Raw genomic sequence first — 19880 nt, 5'->3', positions numbered from 1 at the left:
TTGTCAGCAAGGATGCGTTTAGCTCTCCTTCACAAATGAAAGCATTGTGTGAGGGGAGCACCCTCTCCCAGTTTGTATATTCATACTTCTTTGAGCACTAACTTAGGACCAGTATCCTTGCCTGCTTCATAGACTTCAGCTAAGCCGAGGAGGGAGATAACTTTGTTGTTCCAGAGACGGGTTCTTCTGTGAAATTATGAGGCTTGTCCTAAATTAGACTAAGACACCATTTGGCTTGGTTGTTGTGAGGGAGAATATGCACTTCTTTTAAAACAGGTGAATGTTGCTTAGCAGTGTTCTAATCAGCAACGGACCACATATGTGATGGTTCATCATTTATCCCTGTCCCCTCTCCCAAATCTCTGAAGCCAGGGGAAGCTGTGCTCTCCTTGCCTCTGGGGGCAATTCTCAGCCCTTTGGAGACCTCAAGCATTTGCCCGCAGCCTCTGTGGGGCTCAGAATGACCAAAAAGTCCAAAAAATGGCAACTTTCAGAAGTGGCAACTTTCAGAACGCATTCTGAGGCCCAGGCCCTGCTTATAAGAATGCCTTATAAGACAAAAAAAGTCACTTCAATTTTTTTAACTTTTTGGTCATTCTGAGCCCCACAGATGCTGCAGGCTGACGCCTGTGGCCTCTGTAGTGCTCAGAAAAGCCTCCGGAATAGAGGGCAGCACAGCTCCTTTTGGCTCAAGAGGCTTTGCACAAGTGACATTGTTTAATGTTGATGCCACTTAATGATAGGGATGCAAGAACATATCCCCTTCATGCACACCTGTATATATTTTTAGATGTTCCCATCTTCTCTTATTTGTTGGGAAGTACTCTGCTTCTAGATCTCATTTCTGTCTGTATGACTCTCACTGAACACTTAAAGAAGATGCATCAGTCAAACACCCCGCCCTCCCTAAGCCAATTTTGAAGCTACTGCAACAGCATTTTATTTTTCCTTAGCCCCATCACTTGCCCAGTACCTGTCATAATCAAGTGGTGTGTTCACTCTGGTGTTTGAAGGAGTTAGTTCTGGTGATTTCCCCCCTGAAATCCAACCATGCTAGTAGCTCTACATCCTTAAAGATTTTACTAGTTTGAGTGCTACTGCAAATGCTAAATGGGCTCTTATTACTGACAGACATATGACTTAAATATATGGAAGAACTAGGAACTTTAAATTCCCACTGTAAATAATGAAACATTAAGAGAAAGCAGAACTTGGTTGTTCTTGAAGTCTCTGGCATGCCTCTGATATCAAATCTCCCTTCTCCCTTCATCCCCAGGAACTACAAAAAGCTGTTGATAATCACAAAGCCATAATTTTGTCCATCAACCTGTGCAGTTCAGAATTTATGCAGTCTGACAGTGAGGAAAACAAGAAGCTGCAGGAACAACTGTCTCAGATGAACATGCGCTGGGACCACGTCTGTACTATGCTAGAAGAATGGCGATGTTCATTACAAAATGCTCTCATGCAATGTCAGGTCTGTTTTGACCTATGCAAAATCAATCCCCTTGAGCTCCTGGGACAAGATGTAGTGTCAGTTGTACTCATTATCTTAAATGACTAACTTTAATGTGCACTCATCATCATATCTTGCCTTGAAATAGAAGGCAGAGTTTGCAGGCGTATGCTGTAAAAAGCAACCTTTTATCAATTCCTAGAAACCTAGTTTTTATAACATTCTGGCACATTGGATGAAATCTGTTGCATATTTCCTATATTGTTTCATGAAATCTGCATTGCACATTTTCAATTTTTATGCTTTGCAGCTGAGCATAAAAGCAAGAGAACATATGCGTTATCTAGAACTTTGTACCTATGAAACAGGTACAAAAAAGGTGTAAAACACTGCTGGTTCAAATGGATAGCTTAGGGCAGTGGTTCTCAAATGTTTTGGGAGCTTTACTCCCAAAGTAAGTCTTTGCAGGGGAGGGGTGAGGGCAGTGACACAATCCCCAGGATCATGTTGCTAAGGGGGGGGACGAGGGGGGTGCTTTTACTTACTATGTGTTAGGGCACGCAGTCAGAGGTGCACAGGGCTCCCTGAGGCTTGGAATCTTCAGAAATAGCAAGTGCAAGCCACCTCTTGGCTGTGTTCTCCAAACTGCATCGCTGCCTCCCCCCTTCCCCCACCCCTTAAAGGGACAAGGGAAGCATTACACGAACTGGTGGGTCGCAACCCACCAGTTTGAAAACTACTGGCTTAGGGCATTAAAGACCCAGGACCATCAAATGTTGTACTTAATAGAGCTGTCATGTAGCACAAAAACACCTGGAATTAAACTCTTACCTGTTTTTCCTAGGATTTCCATGAGATGAGCCATGGTTTGTTGCTGTGGCTGGAAAACATTGATAGAAGGAAAAATGAGATCTTGCCTATCAATCCAAGTCTGGATTCTGACACCCTGCAGGACCATCACAGACTACTAATGGTAGACTACTTGTGCCTTAATAAATACCAAAGGAAGGTTCCCAGGAGAACAGTAATGGAGACGTATTCAAAAAATACAGAAACTAGACTTTACAAGTTATACTGTGAACCTAATTCTTTGACACCCTCAGGGAACTCTCATGCAATGTCAAGTCTGTTTTGACCTGTTTTGTAATTTTAAAATGTGGGATCTGTGACAAAACATAGCTGTGTATCTTCACCTACCCAATAAAAAGTATTCCTGAACAAGGCTCCATTCAGCCTGGAGCCTTGTAGCACTGTTCAGGCTTCACATGGGGAAGTAAGTTTCATGAGGGGAACAGACCTTTTTTTCTTTCCCATTCCCTTGCAGCCTTCTCCTGCTGTGCTACATCATAAGACTCGAGCATCACTTTGCAAACTGGCTGCCACTCCTGATCCCAAGCATTTTGTTGCCATGTAATGCAGTGGTTAAAAGACTGAGTTGCAAATCAGGAATTCCCTAGTTTGAATGTTACCTCTGACAAGAACTTATGAGGTGGCCTTAGGCAAGCCACTTCCTCTCAGCTCCAGCTCTCCACCTGGGATAATAATGCTTAGAGGTTGTTGTAAAGATAGCTTCAAAGTAAATACGTAAGAAGCACTTTGCACATACAGAAAGCCCATATAAATGTTAAATATTATTATTATTAGTAGAGTAAGGAAGTAGTGATGCTTCTAGAAAGTAGGAAAAGAACGATGTGTCCTTTTTCGTTTCATTCTTATACTACAAAGAGGGGAGTTTTTTTTAACCTCATGGCATACACCTCCCTCAGGACACTGATTAGAAGGGGCTGTTAGAGATGTCCATAGGTCAATTCCTTCTCTTTCCCTGAACTCTGTGCTCCTTTTTTTTTAAAACCAGTTGACCCCTTTGCCTCAAGACTCTTGGGTGTAGAATCCTCTATGTTCTTTTTATTCTAGAAGTTCATGTGGCTGTTTATTTGTTTACGTTACAAACACATACACTTCTGCACACCTAGTGAGTCCCATAAATAATCGAAAGCACTACTTTATCTTTGGGTGGCCCTGTTTCACTTCCACACTGATAGATATTTGACCACCTGAGTTTGCTATTAGAAGAATGATTATGGCTAAATATACCATGAAGGTTAAGAACTTCTTGATTTAGTAGGGAAAACCATAAGTTTGCAGTATTTTCATTTAGGTTGGAAATCTTATAAGTAGAAGTGGGAGAAAACGGTCTTATTGTTCATGAATTTTGATGTTTTCCAAAAGTTGGAAGTGCAGAAAGTGGTGTTATGTGCTTTTATTCAAAATTTACATTATTATTATAAATTATCACTATAAAAGTGTACTATGTAGATGATATAGGTGGTATAGTGTCAGTAGATGCAGCCATAGTCTTTAACCATGTAGTCCCATTCAATAATAAATAAAAACCAATTGAAACTTTTATCTTTTATTATTTAGTCATTTGAAGATCCCCAGTTTTCTTTACAAATATATTGTAGCTTTATTCAGAATCTCTTACGTGCAATCATATCAGCTATTTTTGGCTGTTTATGCATTGTTTAAAGCAACAAAATACGCCTACTTGCCTCCTAACAGCGAATCCGACGTGAGCTGCTTGAATCTCAGCTGAAAGTGGCATCTCTTCAAGACATGTCCTGCCAATTGCTCGTCAATGCTGAAGGCAAGGACTGTCTAGAAGCCAAAGAAAAGGTCCACGTCATTGGAAACAGACTCAAAATCCTTCTAAAAGAGGTCACTCATCACATCAAGGACCTAGAGAAAATCCTAGATATTTCAAGCAGTCAACTGGTAAGTCATTCTGCCTTATCATCATAGCCATTTTTATATTGGCCAGTTCCCTAGTCAGTGTGAGTTTTTATCACTAGAGATCCCTTTGTCAATGAACAGTAGGATGCAGTCCTTTACACTGTAAGTATACTTTGCTTCTCTGCTACAATCTAAATCTGAATATCTTTTGCAATATACTGTATGAGTGCATACATTTGCAATAGTACACTCTAGCCTCTATTTGGTGGGTGAGGTAAAAATACACCTGCCTCTGTTCTCCAAGGATGGATTGAATACTTTCTATTTCATGCAATCCCTTGCCTTCTGTTCCTCCTCACTGGAAAATATAATGCAGTGTACAAAGAATTTGATGAGTTTTCAATCTGTCTAGTGTATCTCTCTGTGTAGAAATAACATCTGAATTTCAAGAGGGAATTTTTATTGAGTACACAACACCTCTTACCTTTTAAAATAAATAAAGAGCAGCTGTTTGCTTGGTCTTGAACTTGGCCAGAAAAAACACTTCCCTGTCCAAGGCAAGGTAGAGTACTTGTATGCATGTCTTCACAAGCTACATTGTATAACCTGCAGTGACTTTGTTCCAAATTGCATTCAGCTGGGTTGCACTTTTTGCTCTTTCTCCCCTTTTCTGTGAACAGGGTTTTCTTAGAAAGAGCATCAAAATATACATATTTAATTTCAATTGATTCTGAACTTTAGGATTTGTCCTCCTGGTCATCGGCTGATGAGCTAGACACTTCAGGATCTCTCAGTCCTGTATCTGGAAGGAGTACTCCAAGCAGACAGAGAACGGTAATGTCATACCAGACATCTTTTGCAGCTTTTGGGTGGAAGCACCAGATAGCTGTAGCCAGGTGAAAGGTCTGCACCACCACGTCTTCATAGAAAAGAAAAAGGCACCAACCCAGAATTTTCCCTCCAACAAACTACTGCTTCCCAAACACTTCCGCATCTCCTTCCCTGCATGAAATCAGAATTTTAAAATGCTATATATAATTAAACCAGGACTCAAAGTGTGGTAGGTATGTTATAGTGTGGCACACTATCTCCCTTGTACTGTATCCTAAGGATGGAAGCTTAATGAAATCTGGTCTTGCCCCAGAACTGTTACACCCAGTTGCCCTGCTTTCTCTCTTTTTTGGGGAGCTGAAATAACAAACCTATTTATTTTGAAATTTGAATGTACAGCATACATCTGAATTTTATTGGGCAACTTCTTAGGCCTGAATCACACATATACCTTGGTGCACTGTTGAAAAAGAAATCCTGGGAGGGCACGTCTCCATATGGCTAGTAACTTGCAAGAAGAAACATGAGGTTCAAGCAGTTTCAGCCACAGCTTAATAAGTGTGGTAGAAATGGCCTGAACCGCATGTAGAGCTGCTTCACACAGCTTGTCTCATGGAACTGTACTCAACACAAATGGTTTCCAGTGTAGCAGGGTGCACAGTGTGAATCAGGCTTGTGGAACAGTGACACATATGCAACTGAAATATAGTAGCATTCTGGGAACATCACCTGATACTGAAATATGATAAAGGCACTGGTAATATAGTGCAATTTTATCACAAAATATAATGAGAGCAAAGGGGAAAATCCTAGGGATTCATAAACACCATATTATTATTTGCATAAAAATTCAACATATGCATGTTTAGAGAGGCATGGGTTTTCATGGGGAAAAAGCACTTTTTTTGTCTTTGTTGCCTTCTTGGAAATGCAAAAACTTGTTTCCTATGTCTGCTGCTGCTAACCTAGCAGACAGAGAAAATACGTTCATTACCATCATTACTACATGACTTACTAAAGAATATGATTTTTCCCCGAGGAAGCATATTTGTCAAACTTTCGTGCCAAATATGGAATTGTTTTCTTGCAACCCTGGGACTTTGCTCCTCTCCTTTCTCATATTTATTGCAAAATGAAGTCCTTTTTTTTTTAATAGTCCTGGAATATAGTACAAGCCAGTTAGTGTGTGATACATTGTGCTGTTCCTCACTTTGAGACCTGTATGGGACTTGGTTTTCATTCCTTTTTTAAAATTTATTTTATTATGATGATTCAGCTTTCCTTAGCTTTTAGAAAACTATCAATTTTCATTTGCACTCTTATGAAACATCTGAGTTCTGTCCTTATGACCTTTATGGCCTCTTGAAATTGATTTCACTACATTCACTAGTTTCCTTTAGATCCTAGTTTGAGAATGTAAAGGAACACTGGCTTTTCAGAGGGAAGAGATCTACTGAACTCATGGGAGCTTTGTTTCCTGGGTCATTACTTTCATTTTCTGCATTAGACTTTTTTTCTTTTTTTTTTTTTTACAAGGACTACTACTATTTGATACCATAAACACAGGTCATGAACATGAGTAAAGATAAAGTGACTTACCATAGCAAGCAAATATTCACTAAACAATGGAAATGTAATACACTCCATCTTAATGTTTAAATCTGTATTTGTCTAATCCAGGGGTGTCCAGACTTTTTGGCAAGAGGGCCACATCATCTCTCTGACGCTGTGTCGAGGGCTGGAAATAAAAAAGAATTAATATACATTTCAAATTTGAATATATTTACATAAATGAATATATTAGAGATGGAACTTATTTGAATGAATGAAGGTCTTGCGATAGCTCAAGGCCTATAAAAGTCCTTACACAAAGCAAGACCGGCCTTTCCTTCACTGCTGCTGCAGCATCACAGTTGTGAAACAGCAAGCAGTGGAGGGATCCTTCATTCACAGTTCATGCGAGAGATCAAACTGTTGCCCTTACACTGAGAATAGTTGCATTGGGCCAGCAAGGGCTCCAGTAAGTCTCCGGAGGACCAGAGGCTCATTGGAAACTGGGGCATACTCGCGGGCCGGATTGGGAGTCCGCGAGGGCCGCAAGTGGCCCCCGGGCCGGGGTTTGGGCACCCCTGGTCTAATCTAACACAACATTGTGTGGTTGATGTGCATTATTCTTTTAGTCACCTCCATCCACAGTACATAGTAAGAGCTAGTTCTCTGGGCATTACAGGTCATGCCTCATTATCCATTGATTTAGCATACACTGATTTGACTCACCACTGATATCAGGGTCCACCTTTAATGCTTTGTAACAAGGAAAAAAGTGCCAAAATCCCATTTCCTATCTTTGTGCTGTTAAACCACACTGGTTGCAAGCTACTCGGGGTTAAAGATAGCTTTAAAGACCCATTTCCAGGTTTCTTGCTCCTCTGTTGTTACCCTAGAATGCATAAGTAAAGACACTATACAGGTGAGTGCTGCTTTGCAACACTTTTTTGTCTTTGTGTCTGACCAGCGATGGGTTGCATATGCAGCACCACTGCTGGTCCTTGCACACACACCCCAAGCCTCCAAATCCAAGGAGAGCTCTGCTCCCCTCACTTCAGGAGGCAGTACACGTCTGAGCCGTACAGAGGCAATGCACGTCTGCGCACTGACTTTGCAAGACTCAGGATGCCCAAATTGCACAATTCGGCATTCTGAATCTCTGCGAGGCTCAGAAAAGCCTCCAGAGGTGAGGAGAGTGCAGCTTCCTCTCATCTTTGGAGGCTTCATATAGCATCAAGCCTCACTTGGCGATGGGCATGCTGGTCCTCATCCCTGTCGCTAAGCGACACATGACTGTACTGCATTCAACCATAATTTCATTTCATTATTCACCCCATCTAGTGGCTGAATGCAGTATAGATTATACCAATGCATTCTGGGGCACAATGGAGGAGCAAGAAACCTGGAAGTGGATCTTTAAAGTCATTTTCCCACTGATTTTTTTTTTTAATCCACTGAAGGTTCTGGAATGGAACCTTTGGTGGATAACGAGGCACAACCTGTAGAATTCAAAATAGTTGAATCTTCATTTCCTTTTCTTTTGCAGATTTTTTAAAATTCAAATTCCAAGTGTGGAGTGTGCACTAAATACTGACGCAATAACAAATGTATAGATGTTTGTTATTGCTGTTATAATATTGAACTAATTACACATATTGTCAGGTGGCCATGGGAACATCTGCACATTCTAACAACCATGTGGAAGTCAGCTGAAATAATTGCGCTTAACAGCTTCTCATGCTGTAGAGCCTGCAAGTGGCATGGATCACCATGCAGGTTGCCCACATCATATGGATCATCTGCCTGCCACTGTTAGAGGCCATCTGAAATTTCTGGTATTGCTCTAGAGACCCTTCACATCTTACACAGGGTTAGTATAAGATGTAGACTGGTCCAAAACCACATTAACAACAAGAGATGATATTGCCAGTGTGATACTAAACCTACAGTTACTGGCTTTCAGAGCTATGGCTTCAACACAAGAAAAACTTTTTTTTTTTAATGATGCTCTGTGGATTATTCATTTAAAAACAGTATCAGGAAGAAAAATTGTAATATCAATTCTGATTTTTCAAAGAGATACAGACTGGTTAAGACATTGTTTCTTAAAGTTTTTTTAAATGCACTACACTTCTATGCATTGCTTTATTGACTAGGCATTATTGTCAAGTTCATGTTGTTTGTTCATATTTCACATTTCACTGGAAGTAGAAAAGAAAAGCCAGTTTCCTTGATTCATGGGAATTAGCTACCTCATTTGATTTTGTGTTTCCTTTGCTGCACTTTTTAATTTGTTTTCATCAGTAGCTTGTCTTTATTTGCCTGGACTGAACATTCTTCTTTCTTTACCCCTGTTCATTGCAAACAGCCACGAGGCAAATGTAGTGTCTCACAGCCTGGACCCTCTGTCAGCAGTCCACATAGCAGGTACCTTATTCTCCTGGTTTCTGCACTCTGTTCTAGAACTCCAAGAGGATGATGGAAACTGTCCATGATATGTGCCTGTCCACATTAAATCTGCCAAAGAAACAGGCATTAAGCAGTTTTCTTCTGCAAATATCAAATTACATCAAGCTAAAATACTCTCAGAAATACATGATAACTCATTCATATATAGTGTTTACTTATATTTAAATTACTTAGAAACATTGGTTCATGGGGATTTTGCATTGTATTTATGAAATTATGACTAAGTCCCTATTGCCAGACTCATACTTAGGTTCATGGCAAAGACTTTTATCATCCTCTTTGTTTCTAGATGTTAAATTATGGCAGGTATTAGATCAATATAGTATATCAGAATTCACAAAACCCACAAATTGGATAAAATGCACTAACATTCTCCTTTTTCTTTTCTGTTTTAAAATTTGTTTATCGGGTTTTGTTCAATTTGGGGGTTTTAAAGATTTTATGACTCCAAACACAACACAAAATCTGGAACATAATAGCTGAAGACTTGGCAGCAACATGCCTTTCCTTCACTCTGAGACAACTTCCTTGTAGATGCCACATACGGTACTAAGCATGACCTTAGTAAGGTGCTTGCATACACAGGTCATTCTGAAAAAGCACACCCCACCTTTGTGCAGCCACTAGAGAGCAGGCTTAACAAGTGTAGCTTTCAGCTTTCACTTTGTGTTCAGCAACCTGTCTTCCCTGCAGCTAACAGTGCTTCTGCATTCTGTTGTTGTCAGTGTGATAAGTGTCTGTGTCTGTGTGTCCTTTCACCCTTTTACCAATCAACAATTCATTCTACTTGACCCTGTCCTTCCTTGTCTGGTCCTAGGGAGAATAAAGAACCCCAGAATAAGCACACATTTATATTCTAGGTCTTCTTCTAATGTCAACATCTGCTGATTTTTATAAGTGGAGTCTTAATATATAAAGGAAACAGAAAACAAGCTCTGAAAGTGCAGATCTCATCAACTGTAGAACTTTTTGCCACTTTTATGGTAAAAACGAACTAATATTGGTGCAGCACTAAGGACGGAAAAGCCTACGCTCCATTGAAGTCAGTGGAGTTAAGATGTGCAGTTAAATGCCAAAGTCCAGTTCCTGTTAGTGGGACTTAGGCATGCCTAACATTTCCTGGATTGGGCTTTATTTGTTTGGAACCTTTTGAGCCTGACAACATAGGATTTAATGATGCAAGGCCTGGCAGAAATACGTTTTATACAGTAAATCAGGCATACAGTAAATCAAGTGTTGCACAGCACTTGATAACCATCCCTTCACAAGCCAGATTTTTCTTAGCACAAGTGCCATTGTGAAATAAAAGGTGGGGAGGAGAAATGAGAAGGAATGCTAGTCAACTGCTCAGGTTATTGCCACAGCTTGTGCCTTTAGAATTGCACCCATTTACTGACAAGCAACAAGTGACTGGGATATAAAATGTTTTCACTCTTTCCAAAAATGTTCATCCACTTGGCAATGTCAAATGTTTAAAAAAATAAAGTTAAAATCAAAGAAGTAAGCAGTCAGGAAAGTGCCCTGGAAAACTATTTTGCTACAATTGCTTTGTGGAGCACCAAGTGTAGCAGCTAATGCAAATTTCATCTCCATTTAAGTTTTATAAGAAACAAGTTTCTAATCATTAGTTATAAAAATGTGGTGTTAGCTTTTGACTAAAAAGACACAGTAATGTGTGTCAGCACTTTCCTCTTCCCCCATCAACATTTCCCTGCTCTTTTCTTGCTGGTTCCCTCAACCAAAAAGTGAACACGAATCCTAAGAGAAGCTGTCTGAAAATTAGATATGCAATTACACCAATCATGTTCCATATACACATTTACCCACGTTTCTGTTTTTAAAAAAATTCTCCAGAGGTTTGGGGACAGCATTTACCCTTGAGCATAAAGTAGCAAAAAGTATTTCTCAACTGCCTCTTGTTTTGTTGAAGTACAAATTAAGGAAAAATCAGTACGATGTTGGGCATTCTTTTACATACCAAGCTAGAAGAATGACCCAATAACAACAGACCACATGCTGTTTCTGAAGTATCCAAGGAATGAATGTGATTTGGAGAAGATGTGAAAACTTTCACTTTGGGTACTACTGAGGTTTGCTATGTCTACTAGCTCTCCTGTCCCCTCTCCATCTGCAAATGTGCACAGAAAATTTTAATATTGCAGGAGTCAGCCAATGGGCCAGCATGTTCCTTCGCAGCCCTGTGTAGCTTTGAAACGTGTCCACATTCTGTGGCATAAATGCGGCACCTCTCAGATCTGCTTTCTCCAGCGCTATTTAACAACACATCTCTTAGCAGTACAACACAATAACCAATTTGTCATTCAGACAAGCATGGGCCACAAATGAGTTTCTACTGAATAGGGAAGTTAATCAAGCGTCCTAGCTAGACAGGTTGCAGTTGATGTGAAATGTGGTTTTAAGTGATAAAGGAGTACAAGCTGTCGCTGTGTTCTTTAATATTCTGACATGCCTCTGATCTGAGTACCTTGTGTTTGATCTTGCACTGGATCAGCAATCCTTGGTAGTCTAGACCTATAAAAGGGATCCAAACTAACTCACGGAATGTTGCCTTTGCAAATTAAATGGATGGTGGATTTAAATGAACTTAAAAGCATCCCAAGAAGCTACATCTTTAGCAAGATGCTTTCAAATCAAGTTGTGATTACCGACAAGTCATCTGCAGCCTTCCTTTCAGCCCTTCATAGGGTCCATGGCTTTCTTCCATAGGTCTACTGCAGGTACATAGCCAGGTTACATGCATATTTACATCTCAGTTCCCAGCACTCCATGCTAAGCACGAAGTCGAAACTATTTTATGTAAGCTTTAATGTATTTCTTTCCCCATGCTGTGCAGTTTTGGCAGTGTAAAATTCAAACAAACGGTTTGTACAGAGGGACTCGATGTCACAAGCAATTAGCACAGAACATATAACAAATTGTGGTCCAGAGCTATACACGAGACTTCTATTGCCAGCAATGGCAGATGGAGCCATAAATAAGCAATTGAGACTCTTTTCCTGTCATAACCAGGAACTGGAAAACCTTTCTTCTGCAGAGCTATATCACTGGACTTCAGCCAAAGACTAAGTCTATATAGATATTTTAAGTGATAAAAATTTTAGAGATTAAACTAATTGTGTTCTGTGTTCAAATGTGTTTACGTTAAAGGCTCCTTTAAACAACTCTGTTTAGGTCTTGGTGCCAGTGATCCAATCTGTAGTCTCAGAATCTATTAATCAAGCACTGTGTCCTTTTATCTGACTTTTCATATCTAAGGATAACCCAGACCTGAAGGATTACGTTAGCTTCTAAAGAATAAAGAAATGTAGTGGGTGTGCGGTCAGAGCTAGAAGTCTGGATCAAGAACCAATTTCTGTGTCCAATTGCTAGCTCAGAATTTTATACATGACTTTTAATTCCTTTGTTCAGTCATGTACAAAATGTGTTTTAATCTACCTGAGCAGGGACTGTTGCCAAGATGAGATTAATGGTACGCAGAATTAACAGAGCTATTATAGTTGAAGATCAGAAAAGAAAGAACTATAAGGTGCAAGCCAAGCCAAGTGGGTTGTTTTGCCAAACTGCACGGTAATTTTGAATAAAATAAAATATCAGACTTTAGGATTCCCACAAACAGCTCTCTTACCGTACATATACTCAACTGAAATATTAATTGACGTTGCCCCAGATCGGTTTCTAGTAAGATGCAGTTCATTGCATAGCTCAGCATCCACTTATCTGTAATTGCCCTTTTTGATCTAATAAGACCCACCCCCACTACCTCTTAGATTTCAATAACCAGAGTTCAATGATTAATGTGTCCATTAGTGTACGAATGTTTCTGAGGTCATATACCCATAGCATCCATACATTAAAAATACAGCCCTTGAAATTGGTCCCCTTGAAACAAGAAATATATTAACATAATTTGGATGTTTTTCTTACAACATAAAAAACCCAACATCTAACATGTACTTTTCCTCTAGACCACTTTCCCACTAATTGCAGTATTTTGAGCAAATAATTCATGTCCTGTCGATGAAATTGTCCATAGCCATAATGGATTTCAATGAAAGAACAACCACTTCCACTAAGTTATTTTTCTTACGTGGATACTAATGGGGTAGGTTTTCATGTTTTGGTTTTTTAAAATTAAAATATGTGTTATACTAAACAACCAACTAACTTTTTTGAGGTGTTAGAATGACATTCAATTTGCTGAAAGATTTTTAGCAATGCAAGCCAATTATTACAATTATTTAAAAGCAATTTGCTCTACTATTACATATGAATAATTATATATCCACCTAAAAAAAAAACTAGGCACTGTATAGGCCCCCAAAAGATATAGTCCCCTTCTATCATAATAAAGACAGCATATGCAATTAAAAAATCAAGGAAGAAAAGAATGCCAAAATGAAAACCATAGCAAATTAGTCATAGGCTAGCTCAAAATAGATTAGTCTTGAGAATTTGTTGAATATGATAAAAGAATGAATTCAGAAAATATTGAACAATGAACACATAAATGAGCAATAATAGAAATCTCATGAAGACCTAAAACATTTTTAAAAGGTTGAGCATAATGAACCACAGGGAACTTTCAGAATGAAAACTGGTTAAGATGTATACCTAGAAATAAAAGACGAGATAAGCAAGAGCTAGAGAAGGGCTATGTAATTTTTTGTACATAATGCCTGGCAGTACCTAATCTGTACATTTACAAATAGAAAGCACTTCTGTCCACACACGAGGGGGAGTGATTTTCAGATTCCCTCCACTCTCATTAGCCTTCCCCCCATGTCACATCTCATCTTGCTCCAGAGCGTTCTCTGACGCTCAGCGATGGATTTCTAGGGCTCAGGAAGGCTACTATTGGAAGAAGAGGGCAGGCAAGTTCTCATGGCATTTTCCTTCCACCTACAGGTGGATTAGGATACAACCCATAACGTTAAACTGACTGTGAAACAGGAAGTGTAACCAGTGCAATCAGAAGTGGAGAAACAGGGTCTTGTTTTCAGCCATAAGAAATAAAACACCAGAATGTCACAGAGAAACAAAAGGCCTAAGATGGGGATAGGGAAGAATATTTAAAAGAGCATAACAGTAGTCTAAAATGAGACAAAACAAGGAATGGATCAGTGTGTGTAGAATCAACAATTATGAAAGAACTGATTTTAGCAATATTACACAATTGCAAATTCACACCAAGGTCTCTAGCTTGAGAAGAGTGGGAAATGTGACCATCAACAATAGATAAAAAAAAAAATACCAAATTATCTGGGATGAAAATAAGGCCTAATCCTATCCAATTTACCAGCCCTGATGCATCTTTGCCACAGGGGTATGTGCTGCATCCTGCAGTGGGGGGAGGTGGCAGTCATGGAGGCCTCCACAAGGTAAGGGAAGGTGGTTTGTTCCCTTATGTCAGGGCTGCATTGCAGCTGCAGCTGTGTTTATTTTGGATAAGATTGAGCCCCAAGAAATTTTGTCTTTGCATTATTTAATTTATGAGGGAATAGCAAGATAATGAGAAATTAGCAAAAGAAAGCAAAAACAAGTAGTGGAAAAAAAATCTTCAGCAATGAAACAATAATGAATGACCAGGACCTGCACTGAGCAAGATTTGGCACTACCGGAAGCCTCTAGAGGTGACTGGAGCTATGCTCTGGGAACCTGAGGCCCATAGATGTTGCGCGTTGCCTTTACGGGTCTCAGAATGGCCTCTGTAGGTCCTCGAAGGGCACTTTCAGTCTTCAGCCAAAAACCAAAGTGCTCTTCTAGGAGCTCTGGAAGCCATTCTGAGGCCCATAGAGGCTGTGCATGGCATTTACAGGCCTCAGAAATGCCCTTGGAAGCATCACTTACAGTTTTCATCAGAACTTGAAAGTGGCCGTCCGTTCTGAAGCCTGTACATGCCATGTGCAGTCTCTGCAGGCCTTAGAACAGCAACAGCCACAAGGCTCCAGTCACCTTTAGAGTTCAGGTAGGCTCCGAAAACTACGAATTTTGTTATCTGCAATTTTCGGTATCCGTGGGGGGGGGGGTCTGGGAACAGAACCCCTGTGGATATACAGGCTCCATCAGTACATGATTTTACATTGAGAATTGTGTCCTAATAAATCTGTGAAGTGAATTAAGCTGAAAGATTATGACTGGCCCAAAGTCACGCTGTCCTGTATTTTGTGAGCAAATACAGGACAACTTCAGCAGCGCATCAGGGTATGATGGCAATGGCACAGCCATAGAAAGAACTGGAAAAAACTTCTTGATGTCCTTAGATTTGCCAAATATGTGTAGGAGGGCGGTTGAAGGAATCTTGGTAGTTTCATGAGATAAAAACCCAGTCAGATTTTTCCAAGATAGGGAGACAGCTTTCCATAGCTGTCTCAGTTTCTTTTTTCTCATACAATTCTCCAAGGGTCTATTTCATTGACTGACCTGCCACCATCCCTGTCCCTACCCCCAGAAATCACCTTGAATTATCTAGGAGAGGGCGGGTGAACACTACAGCACATGGAGGTGAGACACGTCATTGGCAACCTTGTCATTGGCAACCTTCAGTCTCGAAAGACTATGGTATCGCGCTCTGAAAGGTGGTTCTGGCACAGCGTCTAGTGTGGCTGAAAAGGCCAATTTGGGAGTGACAATCCCTTCCACACCGGGAGCAAGTGCAGTCTGTCCCTGGTCTGTCTCCCTGGCTATGGGCTTTCCTTCTTTGCTTCTTAGCCTCAGACTGTTGGCCAAGTGTCTCTTCAAACTGGGAAAGGCCATGCTGCACAGCCTGTCTCCAAGCGGGCCGCTCAGAGGCCAGGATTTCCCACTTGTTGAGGTCCAGTGAGGTGGGAAAGAGGCAGAATTCCAGACCCCCACCCCACGTACAACTGTATGCAGACTCCTATGCAGTTTTATTCCAAATTGTCCTCTGGTATTCAGTGGACATTACGTCCAAGATAGCATGCATAAGTGTCTGCAGAAGGCTGTGAAGCAAGCACAAGTCAGGTGATGAAAATGGTCATGTCAGCGAGAGAGCCTGTGCAGAGTCCGAGTCCCTCCTTAACCCATCTCGGCACTGCCTGTTCCATTTGTCCCCATCTCAGCCCATTAACTCCCCACATTGGCATTGTCAGACGCTGGGTGGCTGGGTCTAATTGAACTTTACTATGGAATGTTCTGGTGCTGTTAAATGTGCCATATCATTTCAATGCATTCATGAGACCTTACTCAAGACCAGAGCTCCAGTGATGTGTCTGTAAATAATCTGTAGCCTTTTGTTTTTGATCTTGAACTTCTTGCCAGCCCTAATATCTCATACAGTTAATCATTTATTAGCTCTGAACATTCAAGTCTTCATTAGTCAACTAAAAGTAGTAATCAGAACTTCCTAGTTTTTTTTTCTGAGGAATGGGAAGATAGGTACTCATAAATTGCCCAGTGACATCCCCCCTCCCTTCAAGATTAACAATTGGAGATACAGTTATTTACTGAATCATAGGGCCTAAGGGTGGATATTATTTCCTGACTGAAACCAAAAATCCTTGTCAGGACAAGCTACTCTGAAGCCCTTTTATTACTTTTTGCTGAATTCTTTTTTCAGGGTTGTAAATTATACTACAGAAGAAGGATTCATCTGAAGTTCAACAATGAACTTTTTGCAGTGTTCAAACTTTTGAAGTTTAACAGTGAACTTTTGCAATTGCTGATTCAGTGCAAAATGAGGCTACACTCTACTGTTCTATATGGGTTTGAGCTTATTGTAATTGAATTGTGACATATTACTATGCTTATCGCATCAGTCATATTACTGCACTTGGCCTACATTCCTAAAGAAACATTGCTGATGTATAGAACTAAGATTAGCCTTACATTCTCTGATCATAAAAATAATTACTCGAAAGCAAACTATTGTTTGCTTAGGATTGTACCCTTACATATTCGTATCTTAAAATGCATTTTCATTTAGTTTTGAATAGGAGTCTGGTAGTTGGTAGAATTCATGTTTGGGGTACCACATCATTTTTAACAATGAAATATCCAGTTTCTACTCCCACCATTTTCATAGAAAATTTCTGACGATATCCTGAAAATATCCTCTCTCTGTTACATAAAATACATCTGGGATCTCTAAATCACGGAGGCCATTGTATATTTAAATTGGCAATTCCAAAACATGCATAGACCCAGATGTCAATTATGGCAATGCATTAGTTTATTTCTGTATTGAATTCTCTCTTCAGGTCCGTAAGAGGTGGCTCAGATTCCTCCCATTCTGAGGGCCAGCCAGCTCGACAGCACCATCAGTGCTTCTTCCTCAGAGTCCTCAGAGCTGCTCTCCCACTTCAACTTCTCTTGTTGCTCTTGATTGGGCTTGCCTGCCTTGTGCCAATGACCGAGGAAGACTACAGTTGTGCCCTGTCCAATAACTTTGCACGTTCTTTTCACCCAATGCTTAGATATACAAATGGCCCACCACCTCTATGAAGCAGCTAAAAAGATGTCTGGGACAATGCAGATCCACCCAGTGTAGAAGCTGTCCTGAGACCTCTGCACCTGCAGAAGAAAGTCTACTTGGCACAAAGTTAAAAATGTGTCAGTATCAAAATGTACATGACATCATGTAAAAATCATGTTTCTGACACTGAAAAGGCTATGAACTGATGGAATATTTTTTTCCTAGCCAATATTCTGTATTTTTCAGCTACTTTTATAATTTGGATAAGTGCCCTGAACTATGCATAGCCAAGGACTTCAGACTAAAGGAAGACCTTTCCTAGGTGCAGCTCATAATGCTCTATTGACCAGGCTTTTATTATCTACACTGTTGGTATTTTACAGAAGACACACAGAGAAAGAGTATATATACAGTATATATATGTATGTATAAACCCCAAATAATGCTAAAGATATTTTAGATTGTTGTAACATAACATTTTAAAGAGCTTGTAAGGCAATGTATTTACCCCTCTTTTTGTGGGGCTTTGGGTGGAGCATGATGTTCTAACCTTTGCTTTGGATGCACAAGCTGTAAATCTGAATGGAACTTTTTATAGCTAAAACAAGAAAAAGTAATGGATGTAATAATTGAGATCCTGGCTTTATGAACAAATCATGAGTATTAAGTATTAAAAAGAAACATATTTATGTATGTACAGTTTGCTAAAACTAGTTTTGTTGTATTGATTTATTGTTTTAAAAATAATGAAATTCTTATATATGTGTTTGTTAAAAAATTATTTTGGAGCAATATATCAGCAAAATATCAGGATCAGATCACACACACACACACACACACACACACGTGCGCGCGCGTGTGAAAGTTTTTAAAATAGCAGTCAAGTCCATAGTAATGATCTATTTAGAAATACGTGGGAGAAACTAAGTTTTGAATAATAGTTGCAGGCTATTCTGGGCAACCAGAACTTTCTTTTGAAAGAAATGCCATAATCTGGTAAAGGCAATCTGTATGAAGAAACAAGCATCCACACTAGGAGTGCCTTTTTGAATGCAGTCCTTAATACTGAAAGAGACTGCATCAGGGTTCCACACCTAGCACCACAGCTTGAAATATGATACTCCTGGTTCACCTGCATGCTTCCAAACAGATGCCTCACACTTACAGAAGTAGCACTGCCAATCCTGTGTGTGTGATAAGACTATCTATTTTCATCTTTTGAAAATTCATGTTGCACTACTATAAGACATTTATTATTATTATTATTATTATTATTATTATTATTATTATTATTATTATTATTATTATTATACCATCCTTGCTCCAAGGGGCTCAGAGTGGTGTACATGGTTCTGTTCCTCTGTTGCCCTCACAACAACCCTGTGAGGTAGGTGATGCTGAGATATAGCATATATCTACCATTCATTTCTGAATTTTATTTAATTTTTTTAAGAGGGAAAAATGCACCAGAATGAGCACTTGGAAAATACCCTTTTTTAACTGCAGGAAGCAGCAGCAATGCCATTATCCAAGCTAATTTTTTTCTCATACATTGTTGAGGTGTGCAGTCAGCTCTCATGTACAATGAATTCTAAGACATTTGGTGTTGTTCTGTTGCAGGAGACTAGGAATCTCACACAGCACTGCACCAAACTGCAGTTACCAGCATGGGAGACACACAATTCAGATTCAATTCAGACTATATGTATAGTCAGTTCTCATTATCCACTAGGGATACTGAATTAGTAGATGATACTGAATCATTGAGCCTATGGGAAAAAGGGATTGTTCCAGGGGCCCCTCTTCACCCTACACTATGAATTTTATGAACCTGAATCTTAACTTGAAGTCTATGGGGCTGGATGATAGCAAGGGCTCATCAACATCTCCAACATCTGATGCTTCCTCCTCTGTGCTCACTATCTCTCGACTGGTTGATGGTTGCTGACCCAACAATAAGACTCGGAGTTCAATTCGGTGTTGCAGTACGCAGCTGACACCGCAGCTCCAGAGAATCCAGGTCAGGCAAGTACTCCCGGGAAATAAGGAGACACAGGGCAGTTCCACCACCAGATGTTCCTTTACTTGAAGTATGTACAAGATATTTACAGTTCAAAGGCAGCTTTAGCAAGCAAACAGCACAGATAGCTCTGTTTCTCGACACTCTGATCACGATCCACGCCGCAGACACTCCACATAACATCTCCCACACAGCAGCTTGCACAGGCTGCAGTATACACTGGCACTGGCCAATGAGAGGCAAGCTACAGTCTGGTGATCCTATGACTCACCATCTGGTGACATATCAGGTGACCAGGTATTGCATCAGCCACTCCCATGATGCTACACTGTATGCAGGCCAAGATATCAGGGCCTTGCTCTATCCAGCCT

General features: G+C 40.1%; 1 protein-coding gene across 1 annotated transcript in view; it reads left to right on the top strand.

Annotated features, from left to right (window-relative positions):
* Nucleotides 1–18202, top strand: part of SYNE1 (spectrin repeat containing nuclear envelope protein 1) — a 314290-nt gene extending 296088 nt beyond the window's left edge. The window contains 6 exon segments of the mRNA XM_066615722.1: nucleotides 1277–1477; nucleotides 2301–2429; nucleotides 4019–4231; nucleotides 4931–5023; nucleotides 8937–8995; nucleotides 17275–18202. Of these exon segments, the coding sequence (XP_066471819.1) occupies nucleotides 1277–1477; nucleotides 2301–2429; nucleotides 4019–4231; nucleotides 4931–5023; nucleotides 8937–8995; nucleotides 17275–17518 (939 nt within the window). The 3' untranslated portion in view covers nucleotides 17519–18202.
* The last annotated feature ends 1678 nt before the right edge of the window (nucleotides 18203–19880 follow it).

This window comes from Tiliqua scincoides, chromosome 1 (genome assembly GCF_035046505.1).
Source record: "Tiliqua scincoides isolate rTilSci1 chromosome 1, rTilSci1.hap2, whole genome shotgun sequence".
Classification (NCBI taxonomy): Eukaryota; Metazoa; Chordata; class Lepidosauria; order Squamata; family Scincidae; genus Tiliqua; species Tiliqua scincoides.
This window is presented reverse-complemented; position numbering and strand designations above follow the sequence as displayed.